The 23,757-nt window shown below is 33.9% G+C and overlaps 1 protein-coding gene across 2 annotated transcripts in view; it reads right to left on the reverse strand.

Moving 5' to 3' along the window:
• Positions 1-952: 952 nt before the first annotated feature.
• Positions 953-23,757, reverse strand: part of LOC110993872 (inositol 1,4,5-trisphosphate receptor) — a 45,621-nt gene continuing 22,816 nt past the window's right edge. Inside the window, exons 25-60 of one of the 2 annotated variants that reach the window (XM_045630740.1) lie at positions 23,431-23,478; positions 21,549-21,708; positions 20,805-20,946; positions 20,465-20,589; positions 20,131-20,262; positions 19,831-19,968; positions 19,481-19,684; positions 19,102-19,217; positions 18,735-18,870; positions 18,101-18,248; positions 17,842-17,975; positions 17,386-17,506; positions 17,067-17,209; positions 16,403-16,593; positions 15,849-15,960; positions 15,429-15,537; positions 15,172-15,198; positions 14,721-14,861; positions 14,181-14,272; positions 13,815-13,941; positions 13,247-13,357; positions 13,017-13,159; positions 12,671-12,851; positions 11,654-11,883; positions 11,485-11,580; positions 10,884-11,021; positions 10,293-10,485; positions 7,952-8,074; positions 7,351-7,523; positions 6,728-6,892; positions 6,215-6,392; positions 5,539-5,747; positions 5,149-5,314; positions 4,240-4,400; positions 3,502-3,666; positions 953-3,056 (exon numbers count right to left, since the gene is read on the reverse strand). In XM_045630740.1, coding sequence (XP_045486696.1) covers positions 2,964-3,056; positions 3,502-3,666; positions 4,240-4,400; positions 5,149-5,314; positions 5,539-5,747; positions 6,215-6,392; positions 6,728-6,892; positions 7,351-7,523; positions 7,952-8,074; positions 10,293-10,485; positions 10,884-11,021; positions 11,485-11,580; positions 11,654-11,883; positions 12,671-12,851; positions 13,017-13,159; positions 13,247-13,357; positions 13,815-13,941; positions 14,181-14,272; positions 14,721-14,861; positions 15,172-15,198; positions 15,429-15,537; positions 15,849-15,960; positions 16,403-16,593; positions 17,067-17,209; positions 17,386-17,506; positions 17,842-17,975; positions 18,101-18,248; positions 18,735-18,870; positions 19,102-19,217; positions 19,481-19,684; positions 19,831-19,968; positions 20,131-20,262; positions 20,465-20,589; positions 20,805-20,946; positions 21,549-21,708; positions 23,431-23,478 — 5,071 coding nt within the window. In that variant the 3' untranslated portion in view covers positions 953-2,963. The remainder of the gene's footprint in view (positions 3,057-3,501; positions 3,667-4,239; positions 4,401-5,148; positions 5,315-5,538; positions 5,748-6,214; positions 6,393-6,727; positions 6,893-7,350; positions 7,524-7,951; positions 8,075-10,292; positions 10,486-10,883; positions 11,022-11,484; positions 11,581-11,653; positions 11,884-12,670; positions 12,852-13,016; positions 13,160-13,246; positions 13,358-13,814; positions 13,942-14,180; positions 14,273-14,720; positions 14,862-15,171; positions 15,199-15,428; positions 15,538-15,848; positions 15,961-16,402; positions 16,594-17,066; positions 17,210-17,385; positions 17,507-17,841; positions 17,976-18,100; positions 18,249-18,734; positions 18,871-19,101; positions 19,218-19,480; positions 19,685-19,830; positions 19,969-20,130; positions 20,263-20,464; positions 20,590-20,804; positions 20,947-21,548; positions 21,709-23,430; positions 23,479-23,757) is intronic. The other variant, XM_022260260.2, reaches the window with a different exon arrangement.

Consider the following 23,757-nt stretch of genomic DNA (forward strand, 5'->3'; position numbering starts at 1 on the left):
TACAATCGATTGTCGGATCCGAAATACTTAGAAATTGTAAGTTCCATCAGCCGAAACTTCGTTTTTCGCAATAGACCTCCACGACTAAGTGGCTTTTGTCGGTTCTGAATGCTCTCTATGCAATAAATGGACTAGTACAGTTGTACAATGTGATAGTATTTCATATCGTAAAAAATTATTTATCACTATCATCTATCAAATGGATGTGTAAATGTTGCATTATACAATGCCAGACTATTAATTTAGTACGTTGCGTTGACTTGAAATTAAAACACAGATTAAATATTTATGAAATGCAGACATCAGATGATTGGACTGATTGACGTCATTACATTCTAGAAATCTCCGTTATGCCGTGCGAAACGGCGATAAAGCAACAATTCCCGAAAAGGCTCACAATTATTAGTATTGTAGATAGTAAACCGTTAAATAGATTTACTCTCGATTAACTAACCATTCCAAGATTAAGATTTACTCGTTTAGTCAAATCCACCCATAGTTACCTTAATACTCGTTTACCTAACTGTCACTCAAGGTTCTCCCTTGTATTAAAATACGCAAAGAGGAAAAAAAACAACTAAGAGAAGTAGTAGTGTGTGTAGTGTGGACTGTTTCTGCACTTAGACTCCCATTCCATATGGTTCGTTGTGCCTGAAGCTCAGAAGTTTTCTGTGCGCTTTGTAAGCTACGAAGACTGAACTAATAGTAGTATATACATCCGTCCCATTGGATTATAAGAGTTAAGTGCGATGTCTCTTCGAAAATCTTTGAGCACTAGGATATGCCCTGTATAAGTTCTGCCTCAATAAAGAATAGCAGACTTGGCCGAATACCTCTTGAGAACCTTAATTTTTGAACATTATAAAATATATTTAATTAAAACTTTTAACCAAGCGGATAAATCTATTTGTCTACTGTCGGTTCTTCCTCGATCGCTAAATAAAAAAGGTAAAATTGTGCCATATCATTTATTTTTATAAACAAAACATGATTAAATATCACAAGTTTACTACACTACATTCAACAATAGATTCGAAAATACAGATACAAAACGAAAATTACGACAAAACAGACTGTCACAGGAATGTTATATGAATGAAAAATATTTTATACTTGAAATATTACGACGATAAAATGTTCAATAGTTAAAATTTCCTTAGAAGACATATGAAGATTCGTAATTCGGAATGTAACAAATACACCAGATTATTTAAATGCATCAAATGAAAATATATTGCAGTATCAAAAAATGGCACAAATTTTTGTCAAATAAATAATTAATTGTTCTTAGTAATAATATTCGAGCATCGTTCAAAATTATTAAATACAACAACACTGATTGCACAAACCATATATTGAGCAACAATTACGCTCTATATATTTAATATATAAAAATATTAGTGGTTATACCGTAACAATAAATAAATTTGATTTAAAATGATGTAAAATGTATTGCAACACATATAGAAAATCATTGCCCACTCCCAACGTTAAAAATAAATTTAATAATCCATTTAAATACCTAATAGAAATTTTGTAACTATAAAAATTTAAGGTAATAAAAAACTAAGTTCATTGTTTAAAATCCATACCTCAAAAGCATCTCTTTAACAAACTTAATAAAGATAAATTGATGATAAAACGCTTAATGTAATTCAGATGGGCTTCAGCCGATATTCAAACATATACAGTCAGAAAACATCAGATCCTTATTTTTCTAAATTCAGCTAACTATAGGTAACGGATTTGAGCTTGACGTATTGCACATCCGATAAAAATTAAGTATATAAATATAACAACTATTCAAATATGTCAAAAAGTGAATAAAATATATAGAATGACACTCGCACAACACAATGTATAATTGGTAAATGCACACAGAAACAAATTTTTATTGGGTCCTCATTTGGTTGACAGTGGCTGAAAAATTACTTGGTATTTTTATCCCATTTACACAGATTCTAGTCGTCTGCTGTAACTATACCATTTTCATAGAGAACTCGGGCCCGAGTTTTGTTAGTTCCACCGATAGAAAAATGTTAATGTGAGCATTTATTGATCAATTAGAAATAGAAATCTAAATAAATTCATGTCAAGTTATTTATAAAGAGGTAATAATTAATATTAGAGATATATAATTTTAAGTAGACAACGTTTAGTAGAAATAGATAAATCTTAAAAACTCGTATAACTAACTAGTCACAGATAATAGATGTAAAGGAAAATTATTATAAAACAGTTTAAAGTGAGTTATCTACTAACGCTAATTGGGTAAGAATAACTTTAATATTGGCAACGCTATAAACGACACCATATACAGACAGAAAAATTTAAGTATTTAACACATTGAATGCTAAAACAATGGGTACAAAGTAACAGCTGGAAACTTTTTATGCCGCATTTTGATTAAGTAAAGTATGACTGTATATTATAATTCTTAATAAAAAAAAAACATTTTTCGGATCCGAATGTGGCATACATCACATTTGGTACCGAATACTCGGGTCCTTGAACTACGGATGGCAATGGTTTTAAAAATAAACGGGACGCTCGCACGGATCCAAGTAGGCGTCACCGCTACTGTGACCCGTTCCACTCGGATCCGAGAAAAGAGCACTAAATGTGTTAATACAAATTAAAATAATGACAATGTCGTTCTAGCGCTAGTAAACAAACCCTGTTCAAGTCAGTAAACATTTGTTCCTAATAAATACTCTAAAATTACTTTGGATATGACTGTATACCGGTATCACTGATCTACTCATCTACTTAAGTTGAAATCTTAAATGCATAATTTAGTATAATTATTGCTACATTTTAAGGAAATTTAGAATCGGTACGTATTACAAATCGCCAAAAGATTGTGCGATTCAAATAATTTCTCTGTTATTGTCGTAAAAATTATAAAATTAAATTTAAATATAAGTACTAAATGAATGAATTCGTATTTACGAGGTATGCGTTCAGGGTGGCAAGTTTAACTGCAAGTTGTGAAGATACGCCGACGTCGAGTTCAAAAGACCTATGCGCTGTTTCTGCTTGCGTTGCTCGGTCATCTAAAGATTGAAGAGATACATATAAAAATGGACATGCATTTTCTAATAACTTTATTGGAACTTATGTAAACAAGTGGGCGTTGAGTTGGGATTACATGATTTCCACCGGACATTACGACAATTTTTATTTTATTTATTTATTTATTAACACTACGTTGCATTACATAAAAGAAAAAAAAATAGAACATAATTTAATGCAACTTGCGGCCTTATCGCTTTCGAGCGATTTCTTCCAGGCAACCACTGTGAGTAAAGGAAAAAAACATAAATTACTTAAGGTAGGCAAGATGTGCAAAAAAACATATTACACATACAGTAAGAAGGAAAAAACATACAGTAACGTTTTATTTATACCAACCCCCCCCCCTCCCCCTTAAAATTCGTTACGTTATACTCGAACACTCAACCACACTGCAGCTAAAAAAACATCGTATTTCATGCTTACCTGATCACGTAGGTCTGTAAGCAGGTCAGTGAGAGTTCTAACAGCCTGTTGAGCCCGTTCCAGCTGAGCTTGCAAAGCTCGCACTTCCAACTCCCCCCCTTCACCCTCACCGCCGCCCATTAGCGACAGAGCGCGGAGTCGCGGAAACCAGTCCAGGTTGTTTGACTTAAATCATTCAGAGAATAATTTAATTGCATTTCGAGAATTTAGTTTCATGATAATCCATTAAAAGATTAATTGATAAATAGTATATTGAGAACGTGTTTTAGTGTACTTTATGTCGACTTGATCTGGAGTAAATATTATAACGTATAAATACTTATTATAAATATTTTAATGGATTTCGATTTAACATAGTTCACATTGTAATTTTAAAATTAAGACAATATTCAAATTGAATAACACAATTAATTGAATGTCGCCATGTTTAAAATAAATCGATATACTGAAACTATAAAAAAAATCAACAAATCACTGGTGTTACAACGCTTATTGGGTCTGGGCTTTACATTTCTATATCTATTTCGCGTAGACGATCAGTCTCCGGTGCCTGACGCACGCCGCATTTTTTAGGTATAAGGCAAGACTGTTTACTTGAGATGTTAATAATTAATATAGATGTTAGATGCGCAAAAATAAATTAAGTTCACTGTTGCACAGCCAGGGATCGAACCTACGACCTCAAGAATGAGAGTCGCACGCTGAAGCCACTTGGCCAACACGAAACTATAAACACACCTTAATCATAGAATGCACATAGCTCTCTGGGCCTGTGAACTCGGTGGGGTCCTTGACCCTAACCAGCACCATGAAGTGAAGGTAATGCCACATGTTGTGCTCGCTCTTTATGTGCTCTTCGAATGATACTGTCTTGTTGTCGAATGCTGATCTATTCAAACCTGAAACGTATCAGTTATATATAGGCATAGAGTATATCAAGTAGCAGACGACGCAGAGAGCCGGAAAGATTTGGAGCGAGGTGAAATACGAGGCTCAAGACCAAACGCGATGGAGACTTACTGTAGACGCTCGTCAAAGTTAAGTCATATAAAGTGGGGAAATAATTTAATAATTAAGTAGGCAAGCATGACAAGTTAACGCAGCAAAGTCTCTACTTGGGTTCTTTATAAAGACTATGTATCTAACAATATAGATCTACGAAACGTGGAAGAATTTCGGTTTATCAAATCTTTTATTAATCCAATTATAGAACACTAAGACTGTTAACGAACATTACATTAAGCTATTAAGATTGAAGAAAATTAAGCCATTAGGCATAGTTTATTTATTTTATTAAAGTATTCCTACAGCTACTCGTTAAACAATATTCAAACAATTATATTATACACGAAAGTCAAAAACGGAATACACATTCAAACATTAAGCAAAGTTTGACCTATTTAAACAAAAAATATAACAAAAATAATATTATGTAAAATAATAATTATTATACATTTATTTATTTATTTATTAGGCATAATTATTGTATAGCCTAGATCGTAATTTATGTGAAGTCGCACTCTTTTTTGTGAACTTTATTGTTGGAAAAAAAAATCCTAAAAAGGAAAATCTAAATTGAAACGTTACCGAGTTAAAAAAAATACAAATAAATAAAAATAATCAATGAAAAACTATAATATGACTAACCGCAGACAAAACAAGTGCTTTTAAGTATGGACTCTTTGAGTTGCTTCTCACTACGGAGGTCGGCGAATGTGTCAATGATGACACCGAAGATTAGGTTGAGGACGATAATGATGACCACGAAGAAGAACAGCAGATCATACACAACTCGGGCTACGTACAGCGGCTCCTATTACAAAAGGAATAACAACATTTAGTTGGTCTAAGGTAATACAGATGCGTCTGCATTTGCAAGGCAAAAAAATTACATACGATTTTACCTTTTCTCATATAGCTTTTGATGACATAAAATTCGCGCCAAAAAAGTGTTTCAAATTCTTGTTTCGTTTCACGTTGCAAATTTGTTAAGCATTTTTCTAGATATTACGATGGTTTTATCGTAACAATACTTACAAAGCTAGCAGGAGCCCGAAGTATATCGCCAATACCACCTCCATTCCTTAGGCCCTGGTTAAGAGTAGTAACGATACACATGATAAGTGAATCGCAACTGCGTTCGCGCAGGTCCCCGCCCACTGACACTATACGAGACGTACGCTGTTTGTATTTAGCTGCTGGGTCATCTCCGCACTTTTCCACCTCAAACCGAGGATCGTCGTCATCTAAAATTGTAATTATAAGCATCGTTCATATAAATCACCATTCATCTATTATTAATAACTAGGATCTGGATGATCGGTATTTTTTTTATAAATCGTGTTTTTTGGAAATTTTATTTAAGTACGAATTACATACTAATAAAATTATGAAATATGAATATAATTATCGTATAAAGATAATTATATTCATATTTAAGTTTTTATTTGACTGACATCTTTAAACGAGCAATTCTATGTTTAAGTTGATAAAACACAAATAAAATGACATTTACTAGAAATGATTCCTAGCTAAATCGATTTATCGCCCCTGAAACCCTCTGTATACTTAATTTCATGAAAATCGTTGGAGCCAATTCCGAGATTCCAATTATATATATATACAAGAATTGCTCGTTTAAAGATATAAGATTTACACATAGTAAATTTATATATTAAATTGTATGAAAAATTCTATATATCCTAAGCCTAACCATCGAGCCGGTCCACGGTGACGAGGAAGTGGTCCCTGAAGAACATATATCCCACGATGGAGAACATGTAGATAAGGACCAGCGCCAAGACTGCTGTTAGAAGAATGGATCGCCCATTGCGAGTCACAGACCGCATAACGTTCAACAGAGTTTCTTCACGGTATACTATATCTAGCAACTAAAAGGAAATAATAATAATTATAGTATGATTATAACTGTTTTTTTATGTAGAACAGGGGCCAAACGGGCAGGAGGCTCATCAGATGTGATACCAACCGGATAATGCCAATGGATGCTTGCGTTGCCATCCCTATAAGAATGGGTACGCTCATTTCATGAAAAACAGTCGAATTGGTTCTGTTCTTAGTGGAGTGGTGGTGTTTATTATAACAAATGTAAAAATACATTTGTTATAATAAACATCCAAAGGTGTTTAGTATTCTATTACTTAGTCCTTGCTTATGTTTAAAGGTTGTAAAAAGATTTTTTATTATAATGATGAAAATTACTCACCAGAACAGAAAAGAAGAATGGATGACAGCAAATCCCCAGGAAGCAGAATATGAGATACACCCCGTGATACAGCAACTCTGGATCCGTAATGACGTGTCGCGCTGACTTCGATAGAGTGCCTTGGTTGCCCATTATGCTTACTAGGTGTACGCCTTTTACAACCACCTGGGATTACAACGAGAAAAAGTGGGCGGAATAAATTTTCTTAAATGAGTATTACTTTCGCTACGATAATTAAAAATATTTATGGGCTTAAAGTAAAATATTGTTTTATGAATAAATGGCTGTTATCTTTATTATAAAGCTGAGTCTTTTTTTGAAAACTGTAAAAGTAACGTCTGCGCAAAATAAATTGTAAATATATATAGCCTTATCCAAAAGATTATCGCGTATTGGACATAAAACTATTTATAGATTTTCTATTCTATTTTATTTATTTATTTACACTTCGTTGCAATAAAACAGAAATATAGTACAGTTTAAATTCTAAAATAAAAAGGAGGATAACTGGCGGCCTTATCGCTTTCGAACGATCAATTTAACGATATGAGGGTAGTTTACAAGAGATGAAGCGTACATGCGGGTATTACTATCAATCAACTAAAAATCCAGTTTATACTTACAGTAAGCATTCCCAGCAGCCATAACATGGGCTCAGGGCCAAGTAATGATATCAGTAACACAATGATGCAGCCAGCCAAGGCACGAAGACTAGACCAGCGCGGTGCCCAAGTCACTAAAACACCAGACGCAGAAAGCGCTATCCATATCACCAGTGATAGGTGTTCATTTAACTCTGAAATATACGAACTATAAATAGACCTTATAGGTGTGATATTACTGGAATCTTTATCGTAAGAATGACAATAAACTCTTTTTAATTATGAATCATTATTTATTTATTAACACCTCGTTGCATTACATAAAAGGAAAAAAATATTAAACATAATTTAATGAAAAGCAACTGGCGGCTGTGATAAAAGTAAAAAAAAACATGGATTAAATTACATAAGATAGGCAAGAAGTGCAAAAATACTTATTACAAATACAATAACAAGGAAAAAACATACTTAACAGAAACAAAAAAAAAAAATAAACTAAAGTGATATAGGATACATATAAAAAGACAAAAAGTAAAAAGTGAATCATGATAATCTTATTCAAGAGCACTAAAGATATACTTACTATTATATATATACATAGATATACTAAAGATATACTCACTTGGTGTCTCATCTTGAAACGGATAGAAAAAAGCTACGATGACATTAATTAACACGGCGAAGTTAAACAATATATTACTCCAATATGACATGTAGGATGACACCCAGAAGAGAAGTGGCTGACCTGAAAAATTTTATCAAATTTTAATATAATTTTAGCAAATATCAATAAATAGTTACTTTGTCACACATATACCCAGAATGTACCATGCCTACAACTACTATGACGAATGTTTAGTTTTATTATTTTATCATGTAAGGGTTTTTAGCAGTAAGAATATAATTATATTAAGAACAGACTAACATGGAGCACTGTTTATATGGAAGCCTATGCTGAAAAGCAAGACAATCAAAAAACCAGTGTGTAATAGGAAATAATATGATAATATTTACATTTACCTTAATTAAATTTAAGTTAAGAAGTATAAGTAGTATATAAAGTAGAAATAAGATAAAATGTAACTTATAAGATTGTTAATAAAGGCTATATTTATTTAACATGGACCACTCTTTATAGCACCTGTATTTTTAATTAACTAAAATAATCCGTCCAACTATCGCCCAATAGCGATAACCTCCTTGTTCTCCAAAATAATGGAATCCATTATTAATTGCCAGCTCCTGGAGTATCTGGAGGGCCACCAGCTGATAAGTGACTCTCAGTACGGCTTTCGTCGTGGTCGTTCGGCTGGTGACCTTCTTGTATACCTTACGCATAGATGGGCGGAGGCAATTGAGTCCAAGGGGGAGGCTCTAGCGGTTAGTTTGGACATAGCGAAAGCCTTCGATCGGGTGTGGCACAGAGCACTGCTCTCGAAGCTTCCAGCCTATGGGCTTCCCGAGAAATTATGCGATTGGATCTCCAGCTTTCTGGCCGATCGGAGCATCAAGGTCGTCATCGACGGAGCATGTTCCGACCTTAAACCCGTGAACGCTGGGGTCCCACAAGGCTGTGTTTTATCCCCGACCCTGTTTCTTCTGCATATCAATGATATGTTGCAACTTAGCAACATTCACTGCTATGCGGATGACAGCACTGGGGACACTCTTTACACTGGCCGGGCAAGTATTTCTCGGGCAGATGTCGATGAGTACCGGAACAAACTTGTGTCTGAAGTAGAAACCCTACTACGTGGAGTCTCTGACTGGGGCAGACTAAACCTAGTCCAATTTAACCCCAAAAAGACACAAGTTTGCGCGTTTTCCGCTAAAAAAACACCCTTTGTCGCTACTCCTCTTTTCGAAAACACTCTCCTTAAAGCCACAGCCAGCATTGGAATACTTGGCGTTGACATATCGAACGACGTTCAGTTTCGCGGTCACTTGGAGGGAAAGGCAAAATTAGCCTCCAAAAAGCTCGGTGTGCTCAGCAGGGCGAGACGGTACTTCACTCCGGGCCACCGCTTGCAACTATATAAAGCGCAAATTCGGCCCCACATGGAGTACTGTTCCCACCTTTGGGCGGGTGCTCCCCAGTACCAGCTTCTTCCACTTGACCGTATTCAACGAAGAGCGGTTCGAATCGTTGACGACCAAAATCTCTCCAAGCGGCTTGATCCTTTGGCGTTGGGTAGAGATGTGGGGTCTCTCTGCATCTTCTACCGCATGGAGAGTGTTCAGAGGAGTTGTTCGGATTAATACCTGCAGCTGAGTTTCATCATCGGACGTCGAGGCAGAATACGAAATTCCACCCGTATCACCTCGACGTCCGCCGTTCCACAACTGCGCGTTTTTCCAGGCAGTTTTTGCCGCGCACCACCACTCTGTGGAACCAGCTGCCAACTGAAGTATTTCCGAACCAATTCGACTTAGGGTCCTTCAAGAAAAGAGCGTACCAATTCTTAAAAGGCCGGCAACGCACTCGCGAGCCCTCTGGCATTGAGGGTGTCCATGGGCGGCGGTATCACTTAACATCAGGTGAGCCTCCTGCCCGTTTGCCCCCTGTTCTATAAAAAAAAAAAAAAAAAAAAAAACTAATAAAGTTTCATTTAAAACAAATATTTTGAATACCGTCGCGATTTCTCTAACTTGTTTACGTGTACTTGTAAATATTTAGTAAAAAATAAGGCTTTAAATTTATTGAAATCATCTGTAATTGTAATAAGTTAGAAAAAGTTCTGATTTTTTTTATAGAACGGTGAAAACAGGCTCACCTAATGTTAAGTGGTACCGCCGCCTATGGACACTATCGACGCCAGAGGGCTCGCGAGTGCGTTGCCAGCATTTTAAGAATTGATACGCTCTTTTCTTGAAGGACCCTAAGTTGAATTGGTTCGGAAATACTTCAGTGGGTAGCTGGTTCCACAGAGTAATAAAAAAATTATATTAAAATATATCTTTACCTCTAAGTTTTTTCTGCCACTTCATTTCATGGAATAGGTTATCAAGCCGGGAGAAGAAGTCGGCCACCTTGCTTCCCTGATCATCTCTTTCTGCGCTCTGCAACACTCTGTGTTTGCTGTCATCGGGAAGGTACTCGCATATTTCAGGTATCGGAAAAACTATCTGCTCCATACTACGGTCTGTACGTACTATCTGTGAAGAGTAGATATTTCTAGTTTCTCTAGTTCGGATCCATATTCAACAGATGAAAATACAATTTTTTTTGTTGCGGCCTTAGTCAAGACTATCATTTATCATATATATAATAATATCTACAGCGAAAAATCACCTGCATCATGACCATCTAAATACACACCTTCACGACAAACCCTCACTATTACACTATCACATAACACAGCCAAATCAGGTATACAGATCGTTTAATGTATTATTATTATTAGTTTTTTGGAAATTTTGTACCTTTGTAGGTAAACATGCATTCCATCTCCGGTTATATTTTTTGGTTATTATATATAATTTGTTAGCTGTAGGACTACGAAATAAATATTTACATGAAATCTCTTTAAAAACTTCGAATAAAAGATCGTTACCTCAATTTGTGCTGTATGCGAGCGATAGTACTGCAACGCCGGCGCAGAAGGTCCCGTAGGTGTGGACCTCACGAGCGCCGCTAACTCTTTATTGTGGGCAGCCAATTGGTGACAGAGGATGTAAATGTTGTGACCGACCTATATTAAATTATTTAGAACCAAACCAATCAAGATAAGGTACTCTGTGGTTATTCTATTTATCTTAAATAAAAAGTCTAGCATTATCCATAAGGACCTGGATGACCGCTCAGCTCGGTATTTTTTTTTTTATCGTGTTTTTTGGAAATTTTGTTTAAGTACGAATTACATACTAATAAAATTATGAAATATGAATATAATTATCGAATAAAGATAATTATATTCATATTTAAGTTTTTATTTGACTGACATCTTTAAACGAGCAATTCTATGTTTAAGTTGATAAAACACAAATAAAATGACATTTTCTAGAAATGATTCCTAGCTAAATCGATTTATCGCCCCCGAAACCCTCTGTATACTAAATTTCATGAAAATCGTTGGAGCCGATTTCGAGATTCCAATTATATATATATATACAAGAATTGCTTGTTTAAAGATATAAGATTTAAATTCTACTGACTTCTTTAGGCGAGACGCCTGCACAGGGAGCATCATCTTCGCTATCTGAATCACCATCTGCATGCTCTTGGTTGAACGCACTGCAAGCTACATCCACCTTAAATAAAATAAATAATCATTTATCACTGTATACCCGCAAATATTAAATAGTGTTTAAAAAGTAATTTCACCAGAAGTTTAGGATTCATATTGTAGAGTATCCTTTCCGCATTGTTTTCGGAGTCATTTCGAGACTCCATAATGGCCAGGAGAAGCTTTGATGCGTTGTTCTTCAGCTCCAGTACCAGATCCATACGAGTCTTGCCCAAGGGATTGATGTCGTTGAGAATTAACGCCGTGATGATGTCCAGACCGTTACTTTCGTGAGTCGCTATGCAGTTTTGATTTTCATGACAAGGTCCTGTAAATTATAATATTTTATGTTTTGTTTGTTGGTTATAAACTTGTAGTCCAGGATCCATCGCCCATTTTTGCACTTGATTACTATCAAGCTAATTTTCCGTGAGTAGCTTTATTTTGATGAGACGCCCAATAATTTCCTATACGAAACTCTCGATTGTGGTAGCTAATGAAAAGCTGACCTCGTTATCGATATATGTCGGAAAGAGGGGACTCTTTGATCAAACCATAGATTTTGTAGGACAAATATTTTTTCGAATAATTTAGGTAATTGTCGTGAGATTTAACAAAAAAAAATCAGTTAGTAATAAATATTTGAGAATCATCAAATCAACATATTTTATCCTTGCTCTCCTCTGTTAGCTACCACAACCGAGAGTTTCGTATAGGAAATTATTGGGCGTCTCATCAAAATAAAGCTACTTACGGAAAATTAGCTTGATAGTAATCAAGTGCAAAAATGGGCGATGGATCCTGGACTATTGTTGATTGCGCGCGTCAAGTGGCATATATAAGTATGTTTGTAACAATTTGGCTGAACGAACGAACCAACAAAAACTGGCCGTTTATAAAAATTCTTTCACTGTTTGAATGTTAATTTATAACGGATTAATATAGGGTATAATATTAAAGAACATATTAATAATTGTAAAAAATAAAAAAAATGTCCACCCGGGTGAAGCCGGTACGGGCCGCTAATATTTTATAGAAATTTATAATTTAATAAATTTCATGAGAGAAAATACTACTTAAATTCAGGATTGAGCTTGAATGAATAGCCATCTCACCTTGGCAATATTCAGTGAGGGTCTCTAAGGTCTGATTGATGAGAGCCACATTTCCTTCATTGATGTAAAGCCCCAACAATCCCAGTCCACCGGTTGTAGACCCACAGATACAATCGAGGAACATAAGGGTTTCTGACACCAAATTGTAATTGGACTTGTTGTTTTGGTTACGCAAGAGATTCTGAAAAATATCAAACATAAATTTTTTAAACAGCTAAATATCTAAATGAAGATTATTAAAATATACATACAATTAAATGTAATTTCTATGTAAAATAAGAAATACTGCATTAGGTAACAATACAGCACGTAAATATATATAATCAGATTTTAAAAGTTTTAAGACCTGTAGATCTGGATTATGGTTCTCGCAAAGAAGCTGCAGGAAGCGAAGTATGGGCTTCATGACGGCCACTTTGGCAGGTAATAAGTCACCATTACCGGTCGTTCGTTTCTTTTCCGCCATTATCTCATCCAGAACTGTTGTACCTATAAAAAATTTCGTAGTTGAATAAAATTACAGATTTTTATAAGTCTGTAATTTCTGCAATGGAAAAGTACCGATAGTGTACGTACCATGTGACATTGTATGTATATCGGAGTATGCGTGGACCGCGGAACCACACGCGTTATTCACTTCTTCTTCCATATCTTCTCCCACCACTATTGGTCCTTGAACTGCTTTACCTATTGTGAACATTAATGTCTACATTCATATATGCTTTAGTTATTATAGTTCATTTCTCACGAGTTAGAAAATTATCAAAGGTTTTTAATAAAAATTATAATTTGTTATTCGAGGCGAATTAATATTTGGGGTTACTTAACTGTAAATTTATTATAAAAATACAATTATATGTAATAATATATTTCTTAATCAGAAGGGCTACTCTGCAAAACCGATATTGATGTTAAAATAATTAGTTGTTATAGTGTTTTTATAGGAGTAGTATAGTATGTTTATGCATTAAGATTAATGTTGTTAATATTGTTAGAAAAAAACAAAACTCAATTTCAATGTAATCTTTATCATACCCATACTGTTTCTGCAAACTTTAAATAACTATTACAGTTAATGGTAGGCAGGCTAGTTTTATTTGTCAAGAGAATCGCCTATCCTTTTTTTCATTAAAGTAAGTCTTACCTTCAGTAATGGTAAGTTTAGGACGATCAGTAGGGCTACTACGCTTGTCGGAAGGAGCACCCGACGTACTACTCACTGCCAGAGAACGTATCTCTTGCTGAGCCTCCCGCATTTTGTCATAGAATACCTGTATTTGTTACGAAAAAGTTTAATTTTTAAATATATTTTAATACATTGCATAGATACACATTTTTAAATGATATTTTATGGTAATGAGGTTTAGACCTATTCGAGAATATTTTTCAAAATACACATATTAAATATTTAATATTCACAGTTTGCGCGTTTAACTAAAAAAACACTCTCACTGAAACTGTAAAAAAATTGTTATAATTTAACCTGTCATTAAAAGTAAAAAATTATAACCTTTAAAAATGCCTGCGATATCTCCCCATTTTGTAATTTGGTAAATATACTATTTTGGATGATCGGATTCCCGCCTTCGAGTAGTGCGATACCTGAAATTTAATCGACTCAAATTAAAAATTATCAACATATCCCGTTTTCGCATCCCGGATTTCAAGAGACAGTTATATCAAAGTATATGTTAAGGTAGATGTAAACGTTTGTTCATAATTGTTTACGTATCAGTTTTTGCAAAGAAATACGTATGAAATATAATTAATAGCGAATTTAATAACATAACATAAGCGGGAAGACTGATTTTGTTTAAGTAGTAGTTTTAAATTCTAAGCATAATTTGTTGGTATTAAATGTTAAATATCAGTTTACTTTAATTTTATTCTTATGTTTTTTTAATGTATCTTTATTTATTAATGCACTTGCTTGTTTTCTGTTTTTTTTATACATAAATTGTTTATCTATGTAATCTGTTTTGCATTATAATATGTATAAATATAAGCTGTTAGATTACTTATAATTAAATAAATAAATAAGTAATTATACCTAGTTGAATAGCTTCCAGGAATATGGCCGGTCGATTTGTGCTATTGATGACGAGTTCCACCACCAGATCGGATGCCCCTTCACGATCTAAATGCGCTTGTACTTGTGCCAATGTTTGACCAGTGCGCATTAACACCTTTGCTGTAAATATCGTTGAATTGTTGTTTCTATGAACACGCCTGTATAAGCCTAGGTTGATTCAATAATTTGTAAGGAAAAATCTGTGTCAAGATGGTAGTGGCATATCACTCACGGTACATCTGTTATTAAGTGACAATTTTTGATACAAACTTTGTGACATTAAGATAAATAAAAACTATATATTTAATTACGTAAATGATTTTTAATTTCAATGATAGTGTAAAATGTCGAATTTAAAATGACTATGTTTTTACGTTATACATTACCTACTTTTGTATTTGTTCCTTAAAATAATAGAAAATGGACAAACCTGTCTTCACTTGCGGTTGAGATTCAGCTGCGCATGCGTTGAAAAATAAATAATCTACACTATCGAGCGTGATATTGCCAGATTATGAATAAAAATTGCTCACAAAAACATGATGTGACTAAGGCTTTATTTACTAAGACTAACCAAGCTAAAAGTTCTATGTGATATCTAGACAACTTACGCCTTTTAATTAAATATGCTTCTGTGTAAAATTGCATTTTTTTTTAATTTTGTAAATATATAAGACTGTTACATACCTCCAGGTCCGTGAGTTACGGTGACAAGCGGGGTTTGGGGTTGTACCTTTGGTTCAGATTTTCTATTCACGAAGTACTGAGATAGTAATTTGTTTCGCAATTGATTGCCCTGAAAAGGTGGGTTCAAAGTTTATTTCTTAAATAATTAATAAAATTTAAAATAAAACTTAGCGAAAACATTTAAAGTAGGTCAGTTATGTACATCGTGTTATTAAATTATTTGATTATAAGCTATATAAAATAAAAATATTGTTTTCTAACAATATGTTTCATAATATTTGCAAGTGGGCCACATCTATGTCACTAATAAAAACTGGAGATAAATTATATATTTAAGGGAGAAAAATAGCTATTTTTTTTTGGAATAATCAGTATTTCTTAGAGTTTTTAAAACTTCAGCGAACTTAAAATAAAACATACTTTTTCCCCATATTCAGGATCGACAGCCATCATCTCTCTTAAAGTACGAAGCACTTTAACACATAATTTCTCTTCTTTTTCTTCAAGAAGTTTCTCGGTATGCCTGATTAATCTGCAATATTAAGAGTAAATACAATTTCTTCCAATACTATTTATTTATCTATCACGAAACAAAGAAACCATGCAAAATAAAAGACGAAATTCCGTGTCAGAACTTTTCATCATCTACTTGTTCTGTTTGAGTCATACAGTTTTTACTACCCGTAGTACAAACATATTCTAAATCTAATATATAAAATTCTTGTGTCACGGGGTTAGTAACCGAACTCCTCCGAAACGGCTCGACCGATTCTCATGAAATTTTGTGTGCGTATTGGGTAGGTCTGAGAATCGAACAACATCTATTTTTCATCCCCCTAAATGTTAAGGGTGGTCCACCCCTAAATTTTTTTATTTATTTTTTAGACAAAAATTTTCGTTTTTATTTTTTTACGATACACCATACAAAAATACATGCAACCCTAAATTTTCACCCCTCTACAATCATCTAGTACCTGTATATGAATATGCCACTGGTATCTGGATGCGTTAATTCTCCGGGCGAAGTGAAGAGTCTGTGTGGCTTATACAGGATGTCCACTAACAACGATTGCTCCGCTTGCAATAAAGGCCGAAGCTGTTCCTCAAGCAGTGAGACTATTTCTTGGAGACCCTCCATCACTGATCTATCGTTTTGTAGGTTGCTCTGAAAGAGTTTAAAACAAGATATGCATATGTCGCAGCCAATTAGCTTCATTAGCCATTCAATTAACAGTCTAGCCGCTAACTAAACGGCGCCGTTTAACTAGCAGCCTGAAAGATATTCAGCCATAGCGTTTTTACAACATTTCATAAACTGGCTGGCTAGTGCTTCGGACATTTATACGATAGAGTCATTATTTGGCAGAAATAAAAAAGATGATGCATATGACATAAAAATATTTCTTTTGACATATTATGACGGAATAAATATTTTTAATTGACCGGCTAATGAAGTTAATTGGCTGTGAAATATATAATTATTTGGTAATATAATTAGCTTTCTTTTTGATAAAATTTTAGGAAAAAAGAAAAAAATAGTTTATTTTTTATTTCAATTAAACAATGCCTCAAGAATTACACACATAATATAGAATTATACTTTTACATATTTAAATCAACTATAAAAAAGAAACATACCTGCGAAGCCATTTTCTCAAGTTTGCTTGTTTTAGATACAAGTAGCCATTTGCTAGTTTGCCTGGAAAGAGCAGCAGCCTTTTCGAATACCGTCTGGATTTTAGCTTCAAGCTCTAGTGGTATCGCTATACTTCGTGTCTTTGCTGAAAATGTTTATTCATATTTGAAAAAATATTAACACCGTTTACCTTATAAAAGGTATATTTTGTGGATGCGCTATTCGGTCAAGGTATAGCTGGCGACGTTACTAGTAGTCTAAAATTACAAAACCCCATAGTTTAAGAAAAACAAAATGTCTAGTATTAACAGTGTTGCTTACCAACATCGCTGAGTGTTCTAATACACTTTTCAACGTTAAGTTTCTGAGGCGGATTGAGCCATGGGCACTGGTAGATACGGAATGTGCTTTGAAGTAGTTTCACGAATATAGATTGTCGTGTCTGAAAATCCAAGAAAGATTATTTATGACCATTCTATATAGTGACAATTATATACCATCGACGGAAATTCTTAATCCCAAAGGTCTCATACCAAGTATGCAGAATTACCATTATAGATATGTCGTTCTCAAATAGGTAACTCTTCGTATAGAATCTTAAAGAATTCTTTGAATTATTATTTTCATTTTTTTATCTTTACTGTTTAGAGAAACATACGAAAGGGTAAAAGAGTGCAATTGGACTTTTTCTACAAAGAAACTATCTATATATATATAAACATTTTATATTTTTAGTTATTACTCAATAGTATATACTAATAATATAGTATGTAAAACCTGTACAGTGGTGCTTTGATCGCTGAAAGGAGAGTTGAAGAATGTACATATTGTATGCATCAATACGTCTGTCACATAGTCCACCCATGCTTGCTTGCTGCCGCCAGACATTTTTTCTGGCTCGGATGACGTTCCTAAAGAAAAATTTAAAATATTGCCCCGTTATACGCCGTTTAATTAAAAAAAATGAAATAAGTAAAGGAAATTTCAGTTTGTATAACATTTTTAAATTTAATGTGCTATACTTAATAATACTAACCTGGCACAGGTTGCAGTATGGCATTCATGTCCTGCAGGAAGGACCGTTCGAAGAGATCCCACATGTAATTGCTGGAGTAGATCTCCTTCATTTCCACTTCAGTGTCGATGTAGCAGTGGTTCAGGAATCCCACGTATGCTTCTTTTACCTGCGATTTTCAAAACATTATTGAGATACTTTTTTACTGCCATGTTTCAATGTCATAATATTTTTAAGAATAAGTCAGAAATTGTGGAAATATCAAACGATGTCTGTTTTGATAGTGCTTATCTATCAACAGAAACAAATCATTACCCGACTGTTTAAACATTTAACAACAAAAAAATATAACAAAACAACATTAAACTGAAAAAATATGCATTCCTGCCTTGAGAATTTAAATCTATTGTGTTAGAATTAAAGTTAAATTGTATAAGTAGTTTAGTCAGTCACGGTTCCCAAAAACTAGATAACCTAGTTTATTATCAACAAATTATTAATCTTTTACAATAAGTAAAAATTAAGATTACTTTTTTTACACCCATACATTGTCTATGCTTGGAAATGAAATACGTTTTTGAGGATTCCTACAAAAAACTTTTGCTCACAAGAGGAGGAAAGGAAGATAAATTGTGAAAGAGTTTAAAGTACGTACTTCAGGTATACAGTCAGGATGGGTGATCATGGCTACGATGTCGTCCAATGGTAAGAGGCTGTGGCATTTAATTTCCGTGTACACATTCTTTCCCAGAGTGCAACAGGTTAGGAGTTTTACCAGTTGAATATGGTACCTGTAATGATAGAATTTATATATATAGCCCTCTTCCGGACAGGGGCTACATCTAAGAGTAGTAAAATTCTTTGTTAAATGTATGGCAATATTTATTTTTATAGAAAAGGGGAAAAAAGGGGCAACACTCAATCTCAGAGGGATAGCGAGTACGTTGCCGGCATTTTAAGAATTAAAATTTTAAGACTTATAATTTCTTATAGCAAGTACGATGTCAATGTAGTTTACGCACGTAAGAACTTCCGGCATTTCCCCAGTTTGTTTGTACTCGCGCATCATCTGTATAAAGTGATTGAATGACACTTTGTCGTTGTAGAACACCAGAACGTCTTCACCTGCGTTCACCATCTAGGGACAAACGTTTACATTGATTTTTATGATTTGTAGTATTTTTAGGTTGAAGTATGCAAAATTGTATTGTGTGCAATGAATAGACAACGACATTAATTTAAAAGGTTTAAGATGTGAACTTTATCAACAGAATTAAAGAACGAATTAATTAAAATTAAATTTCACGGACCGGCATTTTTTGGTTACTTAAGATTTGCAGCTACATAACTTATGATCTCCAAAATGCTTGATGACGACAATGATTTAAATTAAGATGGTACCTCTTGCATAACTAGATCCTGACTGCGCCGTATATGTTGACCCCCGGCGCGTACTATAGTCCGTAGAAATCTTAAGTACGCTGGTCTTTTCCCATGTGTCTCGATACAGTGGACGAAGTGAGCTGCAACTTTTTCATTACCCTCCCGATCACATAAATTGGCGTTTTCTTCAAATATAGCGCACACCGTTTGTGCTTCACGTATCTGTATTAATCAATATTATGTTAGTAATAGTAGTATACTTTCCATTTAAACACAGACTACGATGCGTAAGAGAGAGAGAGAGAGATAGAGAGAAAGAGAGAGACAGAGATTTTGCTTCAAAACGCGGCTTTTATTAGACCACTTACACTAGCGTTAAGAAATAAATCCAGATGTTTGTGAAGTATAGTTTGGTTCTGCTGGTTACCGTGACAGAAGTGCTGGAGAAACTCGTGAGCGAGATCCAGCAGTTCGTTCATAGCCGCATCGTCTTCGTCATGAGGCACCTAAAATATGGTAATGGATTATACTAACTGCCCAATCTATCTTAACCTCATTAAAAGCTTTTTTATATTCTAGTAGTAACCGATGTTTGGTTTATTTTTTTAATATTATTCGTTAATTCTTCAAGTAAATTGGACGTTGATTCAAATTATACAAAATGGTACCTGCAGCAAGTCAAGGACGATATTATGAACGCCAATGTTCCTGAGGAGCCTCTGCTCATGTCTCCTTGGTCTGCCGGAACCACTATCACCATTATTCCCGCTAGTGCAGTACTTTATCATTCGTTCTAGAATCTAAGAAACAAATATTTATTGAATTTGCGTATACCTTCCAAACTTTTTATTTCCTATCCGCCAAGGTAATAAAAGTATATGACATAACAGAAAACATAATTATATAAAAGTTTATGATTATATTATTTAGTACTTTAGAATACAAATCTGAAGTTCGGATTCATGGAATACATAAACGCCAAACATACATAATAAAAAATACCTGTTTAATTTTCTTATATTCACTCATGGTATCGTACTTCGCGGTTTTGGACGTGTCGAGTACGTTGTCCAACGACGCGTTACGCTCTAACACTGCCCCGCCCGGACCAACCGTACCTTTGATTTCTGTAATTATTTCACCTTAAATCCTATTGCTATCAAGGTATGCAAAATATCTCTATCATATTCTTAAGTATTAATTAATATTATTTACACTAGTCATAACGATACTTATTTTTGTGATTTTCAAAAATTTTTAGTTTAGTTAACAGTTAACCTATAACCAACCAAAACGGAATTCTAATCAAGAGACAAGTTAAAGAAGAAACCTTTAAACAAACCTGTATGGTCGTCTAATGTTCCAGCTCGGCCTTTATTGAAGACCCAGAGTTCCGATTTCTCCACACTCTGTCGTAGAACGTCTAGGTCTGCCTTTATCTGCTTGTAAGACTCCACATCTGCGTCCGACACTAGTAGTTGTACCTAGAATAATACTTTTAAGTATTCTAAAATCGCTTTTAGTATTGGCTAATATTTGATCTGTGACTTACAACTCTGGTTATTGATTGATGATTTCTAAGCATGGTTTTCTTTCTAAGTATAATAATAAAAAAATCAGTGGTGCTACAACCTCTTTAAGCCTTGACCTTAAGATTTCTGAATTTGTTTCATGATCATTTTTAAATCTAATAGGCAAGTAGGTGATCAACCTCCAGTGCCTGACACACGTCGTCGACTTTTTGGGTCTAAGACATAAAACACTTATTACTATTACACTTGTTTAGCAAAGCGCCACTCACGCGAGCAATACAGATCATTAACAAAATTTCCATTGAGGTGGACGTTGTTTGTACGCTGGCCGAGTTCACAAGAGTTGCTTGCTATATTGTTAGTTATAAGATTTAGGAATTTAAGTTTAATTTTTTAATATTTGTATGTAGGTTAGTTGGTGTGGGTTAATATAATGGAATTCTATCGCATTAGTTGTAAGCTGTTAAGATACGAAAATTTACTGGAAATAAATAAATAAATCATGTATAAATAAACTAATAGTCTGAAGAAAGAAATAAACTATGCTGTCTGACCTGCTTAAACGCAGCCAACACCTCCTGCCGCTGACTGAAATGTCTGAAGAGCAGAGCAAGAGCGCCAGAGACGAGCGCAGCCGAAGCGCCTTGCGAACAGAGCTGGAGTAACACGCGAAGGACTTTGCCTCCGCCACGCCCATCCAGATCCAGGCCGTTCCTATTACAGATACTCTGTCATACGGTGATGGCTAAGTTTAGGGTATGTAGGACATTTTGAAGCGTTTTTGAAACTAAATAATGTAGTTGAGAGGAGATAGGGTAACTCTACATAATATTATAGTGGATCTAATGGAACGCGGACATTAGTAAATGTTTTTTAAATAAAATAAAATAAAATAAAATACGTTTATTTTGGAACATTATAACAAAATTATTTATAAAATGTGGTAAATTAGTTAAGGAATGATACAGGTGTGCGCTTATTCATCTGTAGATACACTATACTATTTTTTATTTATCTATATACCTATAACAGGATCGATGATGATATATTTTTAGCTATAGCTTACCTGAAAAAAAAAACGCAAATAACACTCGAAATATCTCAACTAAAAAGATGCAAATCAAGAAAATATTAGTCGCCAAACATGCAAATACAGTGTAAATCGATTTAACGACAAACCCCCTAGAGCGGACATTGTCACGAAGATCCATCAATATCGCAAAATTAATAAATTAAGTAAAAAAATACAACATAATTTCTGGTACAGCAAAAGGCATCATAACAGACTATACGCAATCGCGTTCAAATAAGAATTGTGTTTTATCTTATTAATAACACTAGTCTGAAATAAACTTTTACTAATTCTAATACAGATTTTTAGTCTTTCCATTTAACGAAAGTCTTTGTAATGTCAAAATAAACACAGTTCCTTGAGTGTCGTTATATAGTTTACACTGTATTAATAAAAGCATCGTTAGTAATTTATAACAAGGCTTCTATATCTTCACGTAATCTTTTTCAAGAAAGTGATTTTCCTCGTTCTTAATTCCCAATGCATTAATAATACTATTAAAACATTTTAATTTTTTACGTCAAGGTTAAGTACACTCAATACACACACACACACACACAAACTGAGAAGTAGTTTTCCGGAATCTGGTGTAAGTGATACATGTATTGGTTAAATAAGCATGCTTAGAAATACAAACAAACTTACAACACATACTACGGCAGGATGCATAAACAATCATCAAACATTATTTATACATATTTGTGCCAACACTAAGACCAACACACGCTTGGTTTGTATGAGATTTAGTTAGTTAGGGACTTTGTTCAAAATAAAAATATCTTATTGGAATGCTGTATTTTTATATAAATATCGTTGCAAAATATGTTGCGCAAAACTTTTTATATGTATTCCTTAGTTCAAATAGGTATTGATGGCGAGAATTTTTTTTTAATTAATTTTTTTTTTCCTAGAAGGACTCTAAGTCGAATTGGTCCGGAAATACTTCAGTGGGCAGCTGGTTCCACATAGTGGTGATGCGATTTTGAATTTGCTTACGATACGTATAAAATATTTATCAAAATTGTGAGAGTAATCTTTCTACCCTCATTAATCAACTGTTTACTGATCGTTTCAACTTTTACTTCAGTATGTAAGTATTGAGCAATATAAGCTATTTTTAGACGATTGTTCTTTTAAGGGTCCCATTTAAATCAGCATTTAGGAGATAATAACATAGCGAGTCAAGATTCAGATTTCTTGGCTACGATGTGTTAGTAAATACTGGCAATAAATAGCTGATTTTGATGCAGTACTGGAAGTTTTAATACCATTTTTATACAGCATTCCTTAATATATTTTTATTCAAACAATTAATGGTTACTAGTCCATGCTACGTATCATGCGGTATAGATTATCTTACTAACAAATCTACATTTTTTGGAAGACAGTTGTCAGGCACAGTCTGAATTGTTCTGTAAAATATTAATTAAAATTAGCTCCTAAAATAATATCTAGAGAAAGATAAAAATTAAACAAATATTTTGATAAAAATTATGCTATGGCCGTTCTAATTTGCTAAAATTAGCAAATAAATTAAATCAATTTACAACTACTAAGTTAAAAAACAAGTCTATTATTTAATATAGAAATAAAACTATTTATTAATGTGCAAATACTCAAAGAGTTTGGTGATGTATGTAGAATATTGTTATCTCTAACTATTAATATTTCAATAAAAGGGATAACCATAT

Source organism: Pieris rapae, chromosome 13, assembly GCF_905147795.1.
Source record: "Pieris rapae chromosome 13, ilPieRapa1.1, whole genome shotgun sequence".
Lineage (NCBI taxonomy): Eukaryota > Metazoa > Arthropoda > Insecta > Lepidoptera > Pieridae > Pieris > Pieris rapae.